General features: G+C 33.8%; 1 protein-coding gene across 1 annotated transcript; it reads left to right on the top strand.

Annotated features, from left to right (window-relative positions):
- Positions 1-449: 449 nt before the first annotated feature.
- LOC106772453 (BAG family molecular chaperone regulator 4) lies at positions 450-11,701 on the top strand. Its single transcript, XM_014658859.2, has 4 exons — positions 450-713; positions 5,439-5,695; positions 5,782-5,928; positions 11,233-11,701. Exons 1-4 carry the CDS (start codon positions 563-565, stop codon positions 11,428-11,430), a joined length of 753 nt encoding a protein of 250 aa, XP_014514345.1. The 5' UTR covers positions 450-562; the 3' UTR covers positions 11,431-11,701.
- The last annotated feature ends 1,645 nt before the right edge of the window (positions 11,702-13,346 follow it).

The raw sequence follows: 13,346 nt of genomic DNA, 5'->3' as shown, positions 1-13,346 counted from the left end.
GTGAAAAGACATTATTTAAAAGATATAGAGTCACTATAGAAGTGAAGGTTAATAAATTATATATGGACAATTGAAAATCAAACTCATGTCTCACGTAATTTCATATAAAAAAAACATCTAAATTCATTAAATGTGTAAATACAATTAGTGCACAAAATTAATAATGTTTACGTCAAATTAGTGTTTTGCATCAATACTAAAATATTAAAACATTCGAGTTAATATTGAAAAACTAGTATTTGTTAATTCATTATAAAAAATTTTATTTAATATATATAAGAAATCAAATATATATATATATATATATATATATATATATATATATATATATATATATATATATATATCTTTTATCCTAACTTATAAATAAGCTAAATAGATAATTAAACTTATAAAAACCACAAAAATAAATGAATAAAATGTATGCTTGACGGTACGTAGATATATAATCTTGGTAGAAGCTTAGAAAGACATCGTGTCTTCGCAACTACCTCAATCAACAACCTGCGCTTAGGGTCAAGTTCAGTCCACACTGTAACTCAAATTTCTTTGCTCCCTTTCGATGAATAACGCCGCAGACTCCGCCAGCGAGATCTCACCGGAGATGAGGGCCGCCGAGAGCGACAGTGGTGGGCCCAGGCCCACGATCAAGGTTAATGTTTCGTACGGTACCTCCCACCATGAAGTTCACCTCCCGGCCCAATCAACTTTCGGTTAGGTTTCTCTTTTTCAATCAATGGTACCACATTCATATTATTATTTAATCTCAAATTTAATCATTTATAGACTTGGCTTTATTGGACTTGAATCTGTTGAGTTCAGTGTTCTGGGGGATATTTGGGTTCGGTGAAAGGAATTGTTAGTGAAGGGGGAAAAATGGAAATTACGGGAATAGGGTTTGATCTTTGAATGACCCGGCTTGAAGAGATATTGTGGAGTTTGGGTTAATTTAAGATATGAGGGATATTTGTTCAATATCCTACCTCATAAACTATTATAGTTTTTAGTTGGTTTCAAGTTCATCTCCAAGCACTTTTAGCATTGACATTTTTGTTATTTTTCTTCCATGAACTTGATGTTAAGTAATTTACTTATTGACTGCAAATTGACTCCTGCCCAAAATGAACTAAACGTATCTGTGTTTATGGTCACTTGATAATTTGGTCTTTCATTAGGTCCAATGGCATTGTGGGATCCATGTAGTTGGCATTATCATGTAGTTCTTGGGGAGTGGACTTATTGAATGAAAGTTTAACAACCTGAGGCATACTACTTTGACTCAATTAGTAGTCTAGTCCGAGTTCCTTATGCACGTTGAGCATCCCATTTAGAGCTTTATCGTTTCATTATTATATCTATTGTTTCTTCTTCTAAAATATATGTTACATGTTGGTGGTCGACTTAGGTATTTTTAGTTTTAATGTAGAAAGGTGAATGATTTCCAACTGACTACTCTGAAGTGAACCTTTCTCGAAAGTGTGCAAAACAGGATGTATTCATCCTTCAGTTTTAGTGGATTAAGATTGCAGCGTGCTTCATATTAAGTCAAGGATGGACACACCCTGGATATTTTAGAGAAACTCACTTTGGAGAATCCTTGTCCAATTAGAGGAAAAATAACAATGAAAAAAGATAGCTCAGATAATTCAAGAGACCTATAAGTCCAATCCAATACCATGTCCAGTTCTTGCATTTTTATCTCTTAATCCACCCTTTCCTTTGTTGCACTCCAAAGCAATTGAGTCTGCTTCCCTGTTCCTCCTGTGTTGTATGCAATGTGGACCAACATCATTCTTATCACAACCCTTTACCCTATGATGAAACATATTCTATCAATGGTATATGTGGTTGTTAATGGGGCCATTCCTACCGTTTTCATTCTTAATATCAAATTAGTAGTGTCCAACATTATGATGGCAATCATTTCTTTGTTAGGAAAATGCTTGAGGAAATGGCTGCCTATCTTTATAGTATCTATAGTGCGTACTGTAGGAATTGTTAGATATATTAAATTATTAGATATCTTAGATAGATATCTTAAGTTTATATTTAATCTTTAGTTATTTTGTTATTATTCCTTATTTGTATTTTGGGCTTAGCCTATATTTCTTCTATTATAAATATACTACCCTATGTGTATATTCAACACAAGGGAGATTAATCTCATACATAGTTTTTATTATATTGAACATGGAATCTAGAGGCACTTTCTTTAAGGAAAACTTTTCGTTGCCTCTGCCACTGCACCCACCACTACTTCAGCCGCTGTCGCCGTTGTCTTTTATTGTCATCGTTGTTGGAGTTCCAGTTTCGATCGGCGACCACACCGTTTTGATTCTCTCAGCTAGTCAACCACCATGTTGTCAACGACACCTTCATCGAAGCTCCTACATGTTCTCACGCACCTCTCGAAGATGCAAATCTGATCCCTTTTTTGTGAAGTGTGGCGGCGCGTCCCGTCTCCTCTCAGGTAGCAATTTAGAGAGCCAAGGTCGCCTCTTTCTCCTCTTTCAAGATCTGTGCTTAGAGAATATTGGATTTTTGGAGTTTCTCTTTTGTTTGTCCATGGCTTCTTTCGCAACTGTCTCTTCTGACCTTGCTTCTATTACCAATGCGTTTGACATGTCCATAATATTTTTTCTCCAATGGCAAAGATGGCTTTTGTTAATTTATTTATAGCCATTGAGGCTCTTGAACAATGACCTCTTTATCAAATTGATGTTAACAATGTGTTTCTCAACGTCGATTTGCAAGAGATATATATGAAACAACCTCCCAGATTTGTTACTAAGGAGAGTTTTCTGGGTTGGTATGTCGTCTTTGCAAATCTTTAGCAATTTAGTATCACTCAAGTGTATAAGTAGATATTTACTAAGTCTTTTTGGGGACCGAGAATTGATTATATGTGTAACAAGCTTGGTAGATACGATTTGTATACACCCGCTTGAGGAGGAGTGTTAGATATATTAAATTATTAGATATCTTAGATAAGTATCATATATTTATCTTTTATCTTTAGTTAGTTTGTTATTATTCCTTATTTGTATTTTGGGCTTACCCATATTTCTTCTAAGGTTAAACCTTCGGATGATCCTCATATTTGTTGAGGAATCTCAAGTGGGTTCTCTTGTTTAAAGCGGTCTCAATTGGATCCTAAATTTTGTAAAATCGTAACAATTAAGTCCTTTCCGTTAAGTGTTCAAAATGACGTCAAGAGATGTTGATGTGTTGCACAGTAAATATGCTCATGTGAATGTTTTTATTAGGTGGAATTAATATATAAATTAAGATGATGTATTAGTTTTTGACATGGTCTTATGTAATTGGTCAACATAGTTAAAAAAATTTTTACTGTACAAATTTAAGATTTTGAAACTGCAAATTTGAAATTTCCAGAGAGATATCAAAAAGGAATCAAGGAAACACCATCTACATCACCATCTTTCTGCAAATTTGTTACTGTTGTGTTTTTCATTTCAACACTTTTATAACCACAAGTTCATTTTAATTCATAAAAAACTCCATACCATCATCTTCTTTGTTCACACAAAACTTCTCCCCCATCATCTTTCTTCCTCCCTCCTAACTCATATATCAAGATCAATTTTTTTTTTCTCTAAAACGTTTAACTCGGATCTCACCCAAGTTTAAATTTCCAAAACCCCAAAATTTTTCCAAAACCTCAAAATTTGCAAAGAAGAGAGAAGAGAGAAGAGAAGAGAGAGAGAGAGAGGGGGTTCTGTTATGCCAGAGTTACTTCCTGCAGAAGGTTCGTGGTAGCCTTGTTCTTCTGCTTAGTCGAGATTCAAAATGTCAACGTAATCTTCTTCTAATCATATTCTTCTTTGTCACTCCAAGATTTTCGCCTTACCATCTTCCCTCAACAACCAAATGGACTTTGTACTTCTCAATTTTGTTATGTATGCTCTGTCACGTGTTGGATTTTGACTTTCCTTCACGATCTGGGTTCCGGAAAAAGACATTATTGGAAAGTGTTGAAATGAAAAATGCAACATTCCCTACACCCAACAAACTCTAACAAATCATTGTTTTCTTCGTTCACACAAAACTTGTCCCCCATCATCTTTATTCCTCCCTCCTAACTCATATATATCAAGATCATTTTTTTTTTTCACAAAAACGTTTTAGTGGGATCTCACCCAACTTTAAATTTCCAAAACCCCAAAATTTGCAATGACACTAGAAAAGACTTGGAAAGTGCTGAAATGAAAAATGCAACAGCCTCTCCACCCAATAGATTCCAACACACCATTGTCTTCTTCGTTAACATGAAACTTCTCCCCCATCATCTTTCTTCCACCCTTCTAACTCATATATATCCAGATCAAATATATTTCTTTTCTCAAAAACGTTTCACTGGGATCTCACCCAAGATTAAAATTTCCAGAACCCCAAAATTTGCTTAAAAAACCCTAAAATAGAAAACCCTTGAGAATCAAACCCTAAAAACAAATTCAGCATTAAAGCAAAAGAAAAAAACAGAGTTATCCGAAGAATATTGATTTCAGTGTGGTGTATGAGGAATAAGGAGACAAAAAACTTTGAACAAATATAAAATCTAAAAGACCTGAGATAGAGGTTCCATATGAGATCTGGAATTACCAAAGTTGTTTGTTCCTCTTTCCTTTTACTTTTTCTTTTTTCTTTTCTTCTACTTTACCAAATTCTACGTCATAGTTTAAATCATAAGTCCACGTAATAAAATGATTCATCTCAATACGTTTATTGTGACCACGTCATCAATATTTGATGCCGTTTCTTACCATTTAATGGAAAGGACTTACAAATTTGCAAAATTTAGGACCCAATTAAGACCGTTTTAAACGAGAGGTACGGATTGAGATTCCTGAACAAATATGAGAACCATTCGAGAGTTTAAACCTTTCTTCTATTATAAATACAATACCCTATGTGTATATTCAACACAAGGGAGATTAATCCCATACATAGTTTTTACTATATTGAACATGTTGGAAGTCCCACATCAACTAGAGATAAGTCCAATTTAGAATATACATGTGGGTGGAAACCTCACCTTACAAGCTGGTTTTGTGGAGTTCAGTTAGGTTTGCTGTCCACTTTTTAAAATTGTATCAGAGTCATTGTTAGAGTCTATCCCAGAGAAATTTGTGTTCGTTTAACATATAATTTCACCTACTATCGGGTCATTATCGAACTACCCATTAATGTCTAGTCTCATGCACGAGATGTATATATTTCGACTTGAGAGTGGTGTGTTGAAAGTCTCACATCAGATGAGGCTAATTTAAAAGTATATATGTAGGTGAAAACTTTACCTTACAAGTCGGTTTTGTAAAGTTAATTTAGGCTTAAAGTCAATTTCTTAACATGAATAAAATGTATTTTGTTTTCATTGATATATATGTATTTCTCTTATTTTGGGTTTCTAATTACAGGGGATGTAAAGAAACTACTTGTCAATAAAACTGGTTTAGAGCCTGAAGAGCAAAGACTTTTCTTCAGAGGGATAGAAAAAGGTGATAATCAGCATTTGCACCGTGAAGGTGTAAAGGACAAGTCAAAGATTTTACTTTTGGAGGGAAATGCTAGCAAAGAAAAGAAACTTGAGGAAACCAGAAAACAAAATGAGATGTCTAAAGCTTTTGAGGCTATTGCTGGTGTTAGAGCTGAGGTGGACAAGCTCTCAAATAGGGTGAGCATATCTTTGAAGTATAATTATTACTCATTATAGAAACATCTGATTGGAGAGTGAATTGTTGAATTATTTTAACTTTTCAGGTCACTGCCATAGAAGTAGCTATAAATGGTGGGAATAAAGCTGCTGAGAAAGAGTTTCTTGTGTTGACAGAGTTGCTTATGAGTCAATTGCTAAAACTGGACGGTATTGATGCTGAAGGTGAAGCGAAGTTGCAGAGAAAAGCTGAGGTAGTATTAATGATATTAGGCTGCAAAGCTGAAATGTTAATTTTTTGTTTCTTATTTTCCTTTTTTCCCTCAATTCCTTGCAATCTCACATATTGGTCACTCATGCCTGACAATACACCTCAATTTTACTGTATAAAAATTATAAAGCAGTGCATGAAATTTTTAAGTGTTTTTTCAACAAGATGCATTGCTTTTCAATGAATCCCTTGTGAAAAAATCTTGTTAATGAAAGAAGCCTTGAGAATGTGAGTGCCTTGATTCGTCAGCTGAGTCATGTGACTGGCCTAGACATTGAATAATCCTTCTTGCGATGGTGAAAGCAAGAGGCAGATTTGTTATTGACAGTCCCCTTGTACGGTGACACCAGTTTTTCTTGAAAATTACTTCTCATTCATAATTTTTCAATAAAGTCTACCCTTTAAAAATGTTACAAAGATATCTGTAACAAGTGTACTAATTGCTAAAAAAATGATTCCTCATTAATATGATCATAAGTAACAATTATTCTGATTGATAAAATGAAAATAAGAGGTCCATAATTAAATGAGTTGTGGCACTAATGTTTGGCACTGTAATAGTTCAGGATAAATGTTTTTAATTTCAATAGAAATTCAATAGATACTTGTGGAATTTTATCATAGATGTCAGATAAGGACATAGAAATGGAAATTTAAAGGTGATGGTTAGTTATAATTCAAGGTTTTTCTAGTTACCATCCTAGATGTGATTTTGCCATATCAATCTTAAATATTCTTTGATTCATTTAACTTCTCTATGCTATATAATGGTGCTTCTCTTCAATCTTTGTCTCATTAAACCTGGACAGTCCAATAGACTTGCACATTCCTCTTTCAACCGTCTATCCATGTTAGCTTACTCCTAAATGTCTATCATGTTCATTTCAAATGTTTGATCATAATAAATTGTTAAGTGAACATGTTAAGAAGTGAAATTTAAGCATAACTTAACTTCACAAAATTAGCTTATAAGGTGGGACTTGCACCTACTTATATACTGTTAACTCACCTCATTTCTAATCGATGTGGGATAGACTTTAACCCATGACTCTAATACTTGTTAAAAAGTAAACTATAAGCCTAATTCAACCTTACAAAATCCACTTGTAAGATGATGTTTGCACTCACTTATACACTGTAAATTGACCTTAGCTCCAGTCAACCTGAGACTTCCAACACACCCACCTCATGCGAAGGTATATACATCTCAAACGTGGGACTAGATATTAATAGGTAGTTCGATAACAATCTAATAACGGTTCGATAGCATCCAATAGCTGGTGAAACAATATATCCAACAAACAATAAATTTCGTTAGGATTGGCTCTAACTCATGGTTTTGATATCATGTTATGTTACGGAGTGGACTTTAAGCCTAACTCAACTTCACAAAATTGACTCACTTATATACTATGAAGACCTTCTCTAGTCAATGTGAGACTTCCAATACAAATAATATTCAACTTTGGTGAAAAGACGATTTCATCTAAGTGGTCTTAATAGACAAGATGATCTATCCTCTACTCATCAGACTATCAAGCATTAGAATGTTTATTCGACATAGTAAGAGCTTTAGAACGTATGAAACAAGTGTAAACAATAGGAGACTCAACCAAAAGAATTGCAACAATCAAAGACGCTCTACACAAAATACAACAATTTACCTTGCATTCATCAGCCCATCTACAACCTCCAGAAGTTGACTCACTTTTTCGTGATGATTTTGACACAACAAAGAAAGATTTTATGGGAGAGTATGCTAGATATGGTGTTGTTCGTGCAAGAAAAGGATAATCAGAGCAAAAAAGGCAACATAAAAAGGTTCTAGATAGAAGGCTACCAATTTCTAATAAAGCTGGACACATTCAAACAGAAGATCAGCATACCAACTAGCAATAGTGTTTTTTCAAGGTCTATGAATAGAAGTGTCTTGTCTTGTAGAACAACTAACAACTAAACAAAAGTATGCACCTCGTGATCTTTGCATGTAGTGTTGTGTAAACCTCAAGTGCTGTAAAATCTTAGTGTTAAATTGGTGAATTTTCTTTGTAAATTTTACACTATTGTGAAGTTATCTCACTTTAAGGAAAGCCTAGTTTTCAAGTCCTTTTACATATTCATTGTAATCAATTAGCATTTTAATTTGTTGTAGCCGGGAGTAGCAACTATAAATACTCATGAAAGCTAGGAGTTACTTAGTGACAAATTATACTTATGTTCGTTATCATTGGAGGAGATAGAGGGAATAGTCAGAAGTGCTTTGTGTACACTTGAAACCAGAAGTGATTGTGAGAATACATCAGTTGGATTATAGTGGAACCTTTTAAAAACCTTTTAAAGGAAAACTAGACATTACTTAAATTGAGTGGACCAGTTTAGAAAGTAAGTCTTCATTGCTACTTCTATTAGAAATTTATACTGCACTTCTCATATTTGCACAAGTTTTTCAAAATCATTTCTAAAAGCTTTTCTAACCAGTAGACACTAGCACCAAACTGTCTACCCACTTTTGTCTTTTGAAATGAGTTGTAAAATGGTTTTAAGTGCTCTATTCAACTTCTCATTCTAGAACTAACCTGTTATTTCATTTCCAATCTAGCATCAAATATTTTTCTTCAACACTTGCCTATGCAAGTTGGAACAACATCCACATAGCAGTTTTACCTTTAGAACAGAACATATGCTCACAAAACTCTTTCCATACAGTACATAAGCAAGTGTATGCATGACTCAAGTACAGTAGAATACACAAAAAGCCCAAAGAACTATTCATTTGTTCCAGTTATTGTTCATTCCCCTTTTTCTTCTTCTAGAATGTTGGACATTTCAAGAAATTTTTGGCAAAGTGTCATTAGAGCTTGTGTAGAAGGAAAGAGTTTTTCTCAAAGAGGTGTTTTGTCATCAAGAAAGATGTTGGGTGTCCATGAATCACCATCTTATCCTAATCTTCTAAAACTTTGCATAACAAACTTTGGCCTCACTAATTTCTTTTAGAAGATTCTGGAACATTATGCTGATATTTTGGATCAGGAAAACTTTCCAACAGGCTACAGGTGATTACCATTTTCATTATCTGATTCTTCATTTGGTTTAGAACAAACTTGTTGAGTAGTTCTTACATCCCTAGTTTTGGTTCCACAGCAACTCATCTATTAATTGTTTTCTGAATCATTTGATTTACACAAAGTCTTCATTGATTGAACTTCTTTTGGAATCTCCAAACCACTTTGTAACTCCATTACGCATTTTTTTTTTTTATTATGTTGACTTGCTCAATGAAAATCATATATTTATAATTCGTCAACAATTCCGTATTAAGATTTCGTTATGGATCAAGCATTGACCAAGTTTGAAACCTTTGGTCCAACAAAATAGCTAAATGTTTCTTGAGTTTGAAATTCTTTTCTTTATTTTATGTGATTTCTTATCTTCTATCCGTTTATAGTTTTCCTTCTCTAAATATGCAAGCTTAGGAAAAATAAATGAGTATCTTTATGATAACCATTGTAGGGCAAGCATTTTGTATCCATTTTGTGTTTGAGAATGTTTCGTTAAACTCTACTGGTTTTTCATCATTTGCGTTTTAGATGTTTCTTCACCGTTCTGATACATGATACATTTACCTTGGTAGCAGTTTCTTTTTTTATTCCGGTCATATTTCTTTATCCTGACCAGAAGTTTAATAAGTGGTAGAAATATATTATTGTTTCAATCCCGACCTTCTTAACCTTCAAACTTATCCCTAGAGTTGGGCTATGGTCAAGTTGGGACAGTTTCAAAGGGAACGGTTGTCTGATCCAATTAATTGAGACCAGAACATCTGAGATGGATTTTAGGAGTTTCTTCAACTAACCTGACTTGGTCCTACAGGGTGGGTCACTCTAGTTTGCTCGGATTTAGTTTCATGTATTTACTTTATAAAATATTTTATATATAAATAAAATAATTTTTTTAAAAGTGTAAATTTATATTATTTATCTTTAAGAAAATATCATCTTAAAAATAAGAATAAAATTTAAGGAATATGAAAATAAAAAATAATGAGATTGGGTTGAGCTGAGGTCAATTGGTTTCCAACTATTCAAATCAAGACCATAGCCTAGTTAGATTGGGTAATACTCTTACTGATACAACTACACCCGTTGGAACTACTCAATTTTATCGTTATTATGGTTCGGATTAGTTTGATTTTAATTGAAATGACTCCTAACTAGCTATTACTACACGTAATTTGAGTTCTCTACAAAATCCCTTGTGTGTAAAATGGTGGAGTATCTCAAAGTTTTGTGTGCCAAAACGTTTTCACAACTATATTACTTTGTTAAGTTGTGTGGAACCAAGTGACGAGCAGTAACATGTTAACATAGGAATTACTTCTGTGTAACCGAAACGAGGATGTTGCAAAGAGGATGTACGACACAGTAGAAAATATAGGATTAGGAATGAATGCTTTAGAAAGAAAGGTGGGGGTTACCTTGGTAATTTAGGAGAAAAGCTGAAGTCTTTGTCGATCAGGATCATGTGGTTAATGTTTCCTATGAAATGTTGGTTATAATCTTCCTATTTTAAATTAGAAATCGGTGTATTTATTAGATTACCTAATTATAGTAGGAACTAATAATTGTGCCATTAATGCTATTGAAGGCTGTAAAAATGTTTGTAATATTTATAGACGGTATGATGATCAATGAGAGGCAGAAAAACAGAAATTCTGACAGTCTCGGTAAGGAGAGTAGGACATTAAGAGAAACTACTGGCAAAACCATTAAGGATTTAGATGTCAACGTGTTGTCTTCAAACATGATTCACGTAGAATATTGTGGTATTGATTTGTCCATCTAACAAATGCCACCTTTGTATTTTGAAATTTAGTTTATTTATTTCTGTCCATTTCAAGTGTATGTTTGTGATTGCTTATTGATGTCACACTAGTCTCTACTAGTCTTCGTCTTCCTAACTTCGATCTGACTTAGATCCAACATTGGAGAATGAATAGCAACATTTTAGCAAATGAGTTATGCCTTGAAAATTGAACTGGGAAATATGTTATTTGTGTGTTCAATTGCTAGTCAACTACTTTCTAACCAGTTTTCTCATTTTCTATGTTGTATGTTTTTCGCTGTCCATTTTGGTAATCATATGTAGTAAATTGCATCATTTCTTCATATATTGCTTAAACTTAAAAGCACTTTTATTTTGGAGATGCAATATCGAGAGACCTATATTTTGCACCACTATTGCACTTATTACCATTGATGGACTGAAACATGTTTCCCTCCATTGATAGGTGCGTCGTGTGCAGACCATAGTGGATAAATTAGATTCTCTAAAGGCAAGAAACTCCAATCCTTTTATCAACAATAGCAACGCTGTCAAGGTAACAACCCAATGGGAAACCTTTGACTCTGGAATGGAAAGCTCGGGTACCCGATCAGATAACTCACCTTCAACAAAAATATCTCAAGATTGGGAGCGATTTGAGTAGGCTCAGAAATTGTTTGGGAACATTGAAGTTATAACTCTTGTATAACCTGCTCACCCTTGTTCCAGATTCATTTTTTATGTTTGCTTGAACTCTTGCCTTCTGATATGGTACGCAGAAGTTTTAATGGGAGAAATATTCTCTCAAAGCTAAAGTGGCATGTGTTAAGTCTATCTCTTGCACATGATTTTAGGATAAACATGTATATGAAACTGTATTTATACTTGAATATTATTGCATCCTTATATAAGTTTTTTTGTCTTCTGTTTGTGAAGTTGTTAATAGTTTATGCTGTTAATGGTGTCATTCATTTCAATTTTTTAACAAATTTGCATTTCGTTTTCTGCATTGGCTGCGCTGCCTCATTAACCATATGCAGAATTAGACAATTTAATAAGCTTTGTTTGATTACAGTATCCTTTGATCTACGGGTTTTAGAATTTGGACTTCATCCTAATTCAATCAATGTTACAAAGGCTGCTTTTTCCTACACTCCATCAAAATTTCTTCCACTAGCCCATCAAGTATGTGGATTTTCGGATTTTTCTTTCCGGAACACATTAGCCCAAATCCGAAAATATCTTTACAGAAGACATTCATCAATAGTATTATGGATTTTCTTTTGTGGAAGTATATATTAAGACCTCCAGAAACACGAATTGGGATACCAAATTCCAAACATCCACCATCTTCTGAATCAAAATTTCTGGAAGCCTATATTTCCATGATGGGGTGCATGAAGAAACAACTTCTTATAAATTGAGTTGTAATATAGCAAAGTGGGTCAGGTTGGTCGGGCTGACCTGCCAATTTAATAGAAAAAAGGTGAGTTGGGCTAGGTATTTGAACATGTCAGTCTGAAGAAGCGTGACCCCCTTAGCATGCCAACCTGTCGAGCCACAACACGAGATAGGATGAGCCAACTTGTAGTCCGTTTCACTTAAAAGCAAGTTTTTTAGTTATTCTACTTCCTTCCTTCACCCACCATAGACACCATGTAAAACATAACAACACGCTCTCTTCTTCCCACTACGAGATTCCATAGCGAAAGTGAAACTCCAGCAGCGAAGGTCACCTACGACGATGAAGCTCACCCATAACGACGACACAGGTTTGTTTCTCTTCGATTCATTTGGCTAATTTATGGTTTTGCATTGGTGCTTTTCTCTTCATACCATTGTTTTGCTTTTTGTATTTGGTTTCTGGTTGTGATGCTTTTCTAGGATTGGAATTTTTGTTAGTTATACACATATTTATGCTAGGATTGTGATGATTTTCATTTTGTTTACACTATACTGATTTAGTTTTGTCCCAATTATTTAATCAAAATTTGGTGTTTATGGGTTAAATGATTTAGAGGTTGCACAACTTGTATTTTGTAAGTTTTGAACTTGTTGTGCACTTGTGTTTTGTAAGTTTGAGCTTCTTGAACTAATTGCTTGCTTTTTAAATTTCATTTTCTCTAATAGGATTGTATATTATAAAAATAATGGATGAGTTAATTAGTGAACCTGGTGGATATGTCCATGACAAAGACAATAATGTAACTGAGAATAAGGTTGAATATATTTTTTATAATGAAAGTGTTGAAGTTAAGGATAAGTCAACAACATCTGATGATTGAAAATTCTTTATGAAGATTGGGGTTTGCGTTTATGAAAAAGAGAGGACAAAGTGTAATGGCTGTAACAAAATATGTATAATTGGTAGTAAAAGATATGGCACTTTTGATTTAAAGCGTCAAGTTGAAAGATGTAGAAAAATCAAATATGGAGATATAAGTCAAACGATTATGGACGTGTAAGGAAAGTTGAAAGCAAAAAGGAAATAGATCAAATGGTTTCCCGTTATTTGTGTGCTAATTTAATTATCCAATATGGTTCACAATTCAAATTTCATTTAAATTTGATAAGTATGAA

This window comes from Vigna radiata, chromosome 8 (assembly GCF_000741045.1).
Source record: "Vigna radiata var. radiata cultivar VC1973A chromosome 8, Vradiata_ver6, whole genome shotgun sequence".
Taxonomy (NCBI): domain Eukaryota; kingdom Viridiplantae; phylum Streptophyta; class Magnoliopsida; order Fabales; family Fabaceae; genus Vigna; species Vigna radiata.
This window is presented reverse-complemented; position numbering and strand designations above follow the sequence as displayed.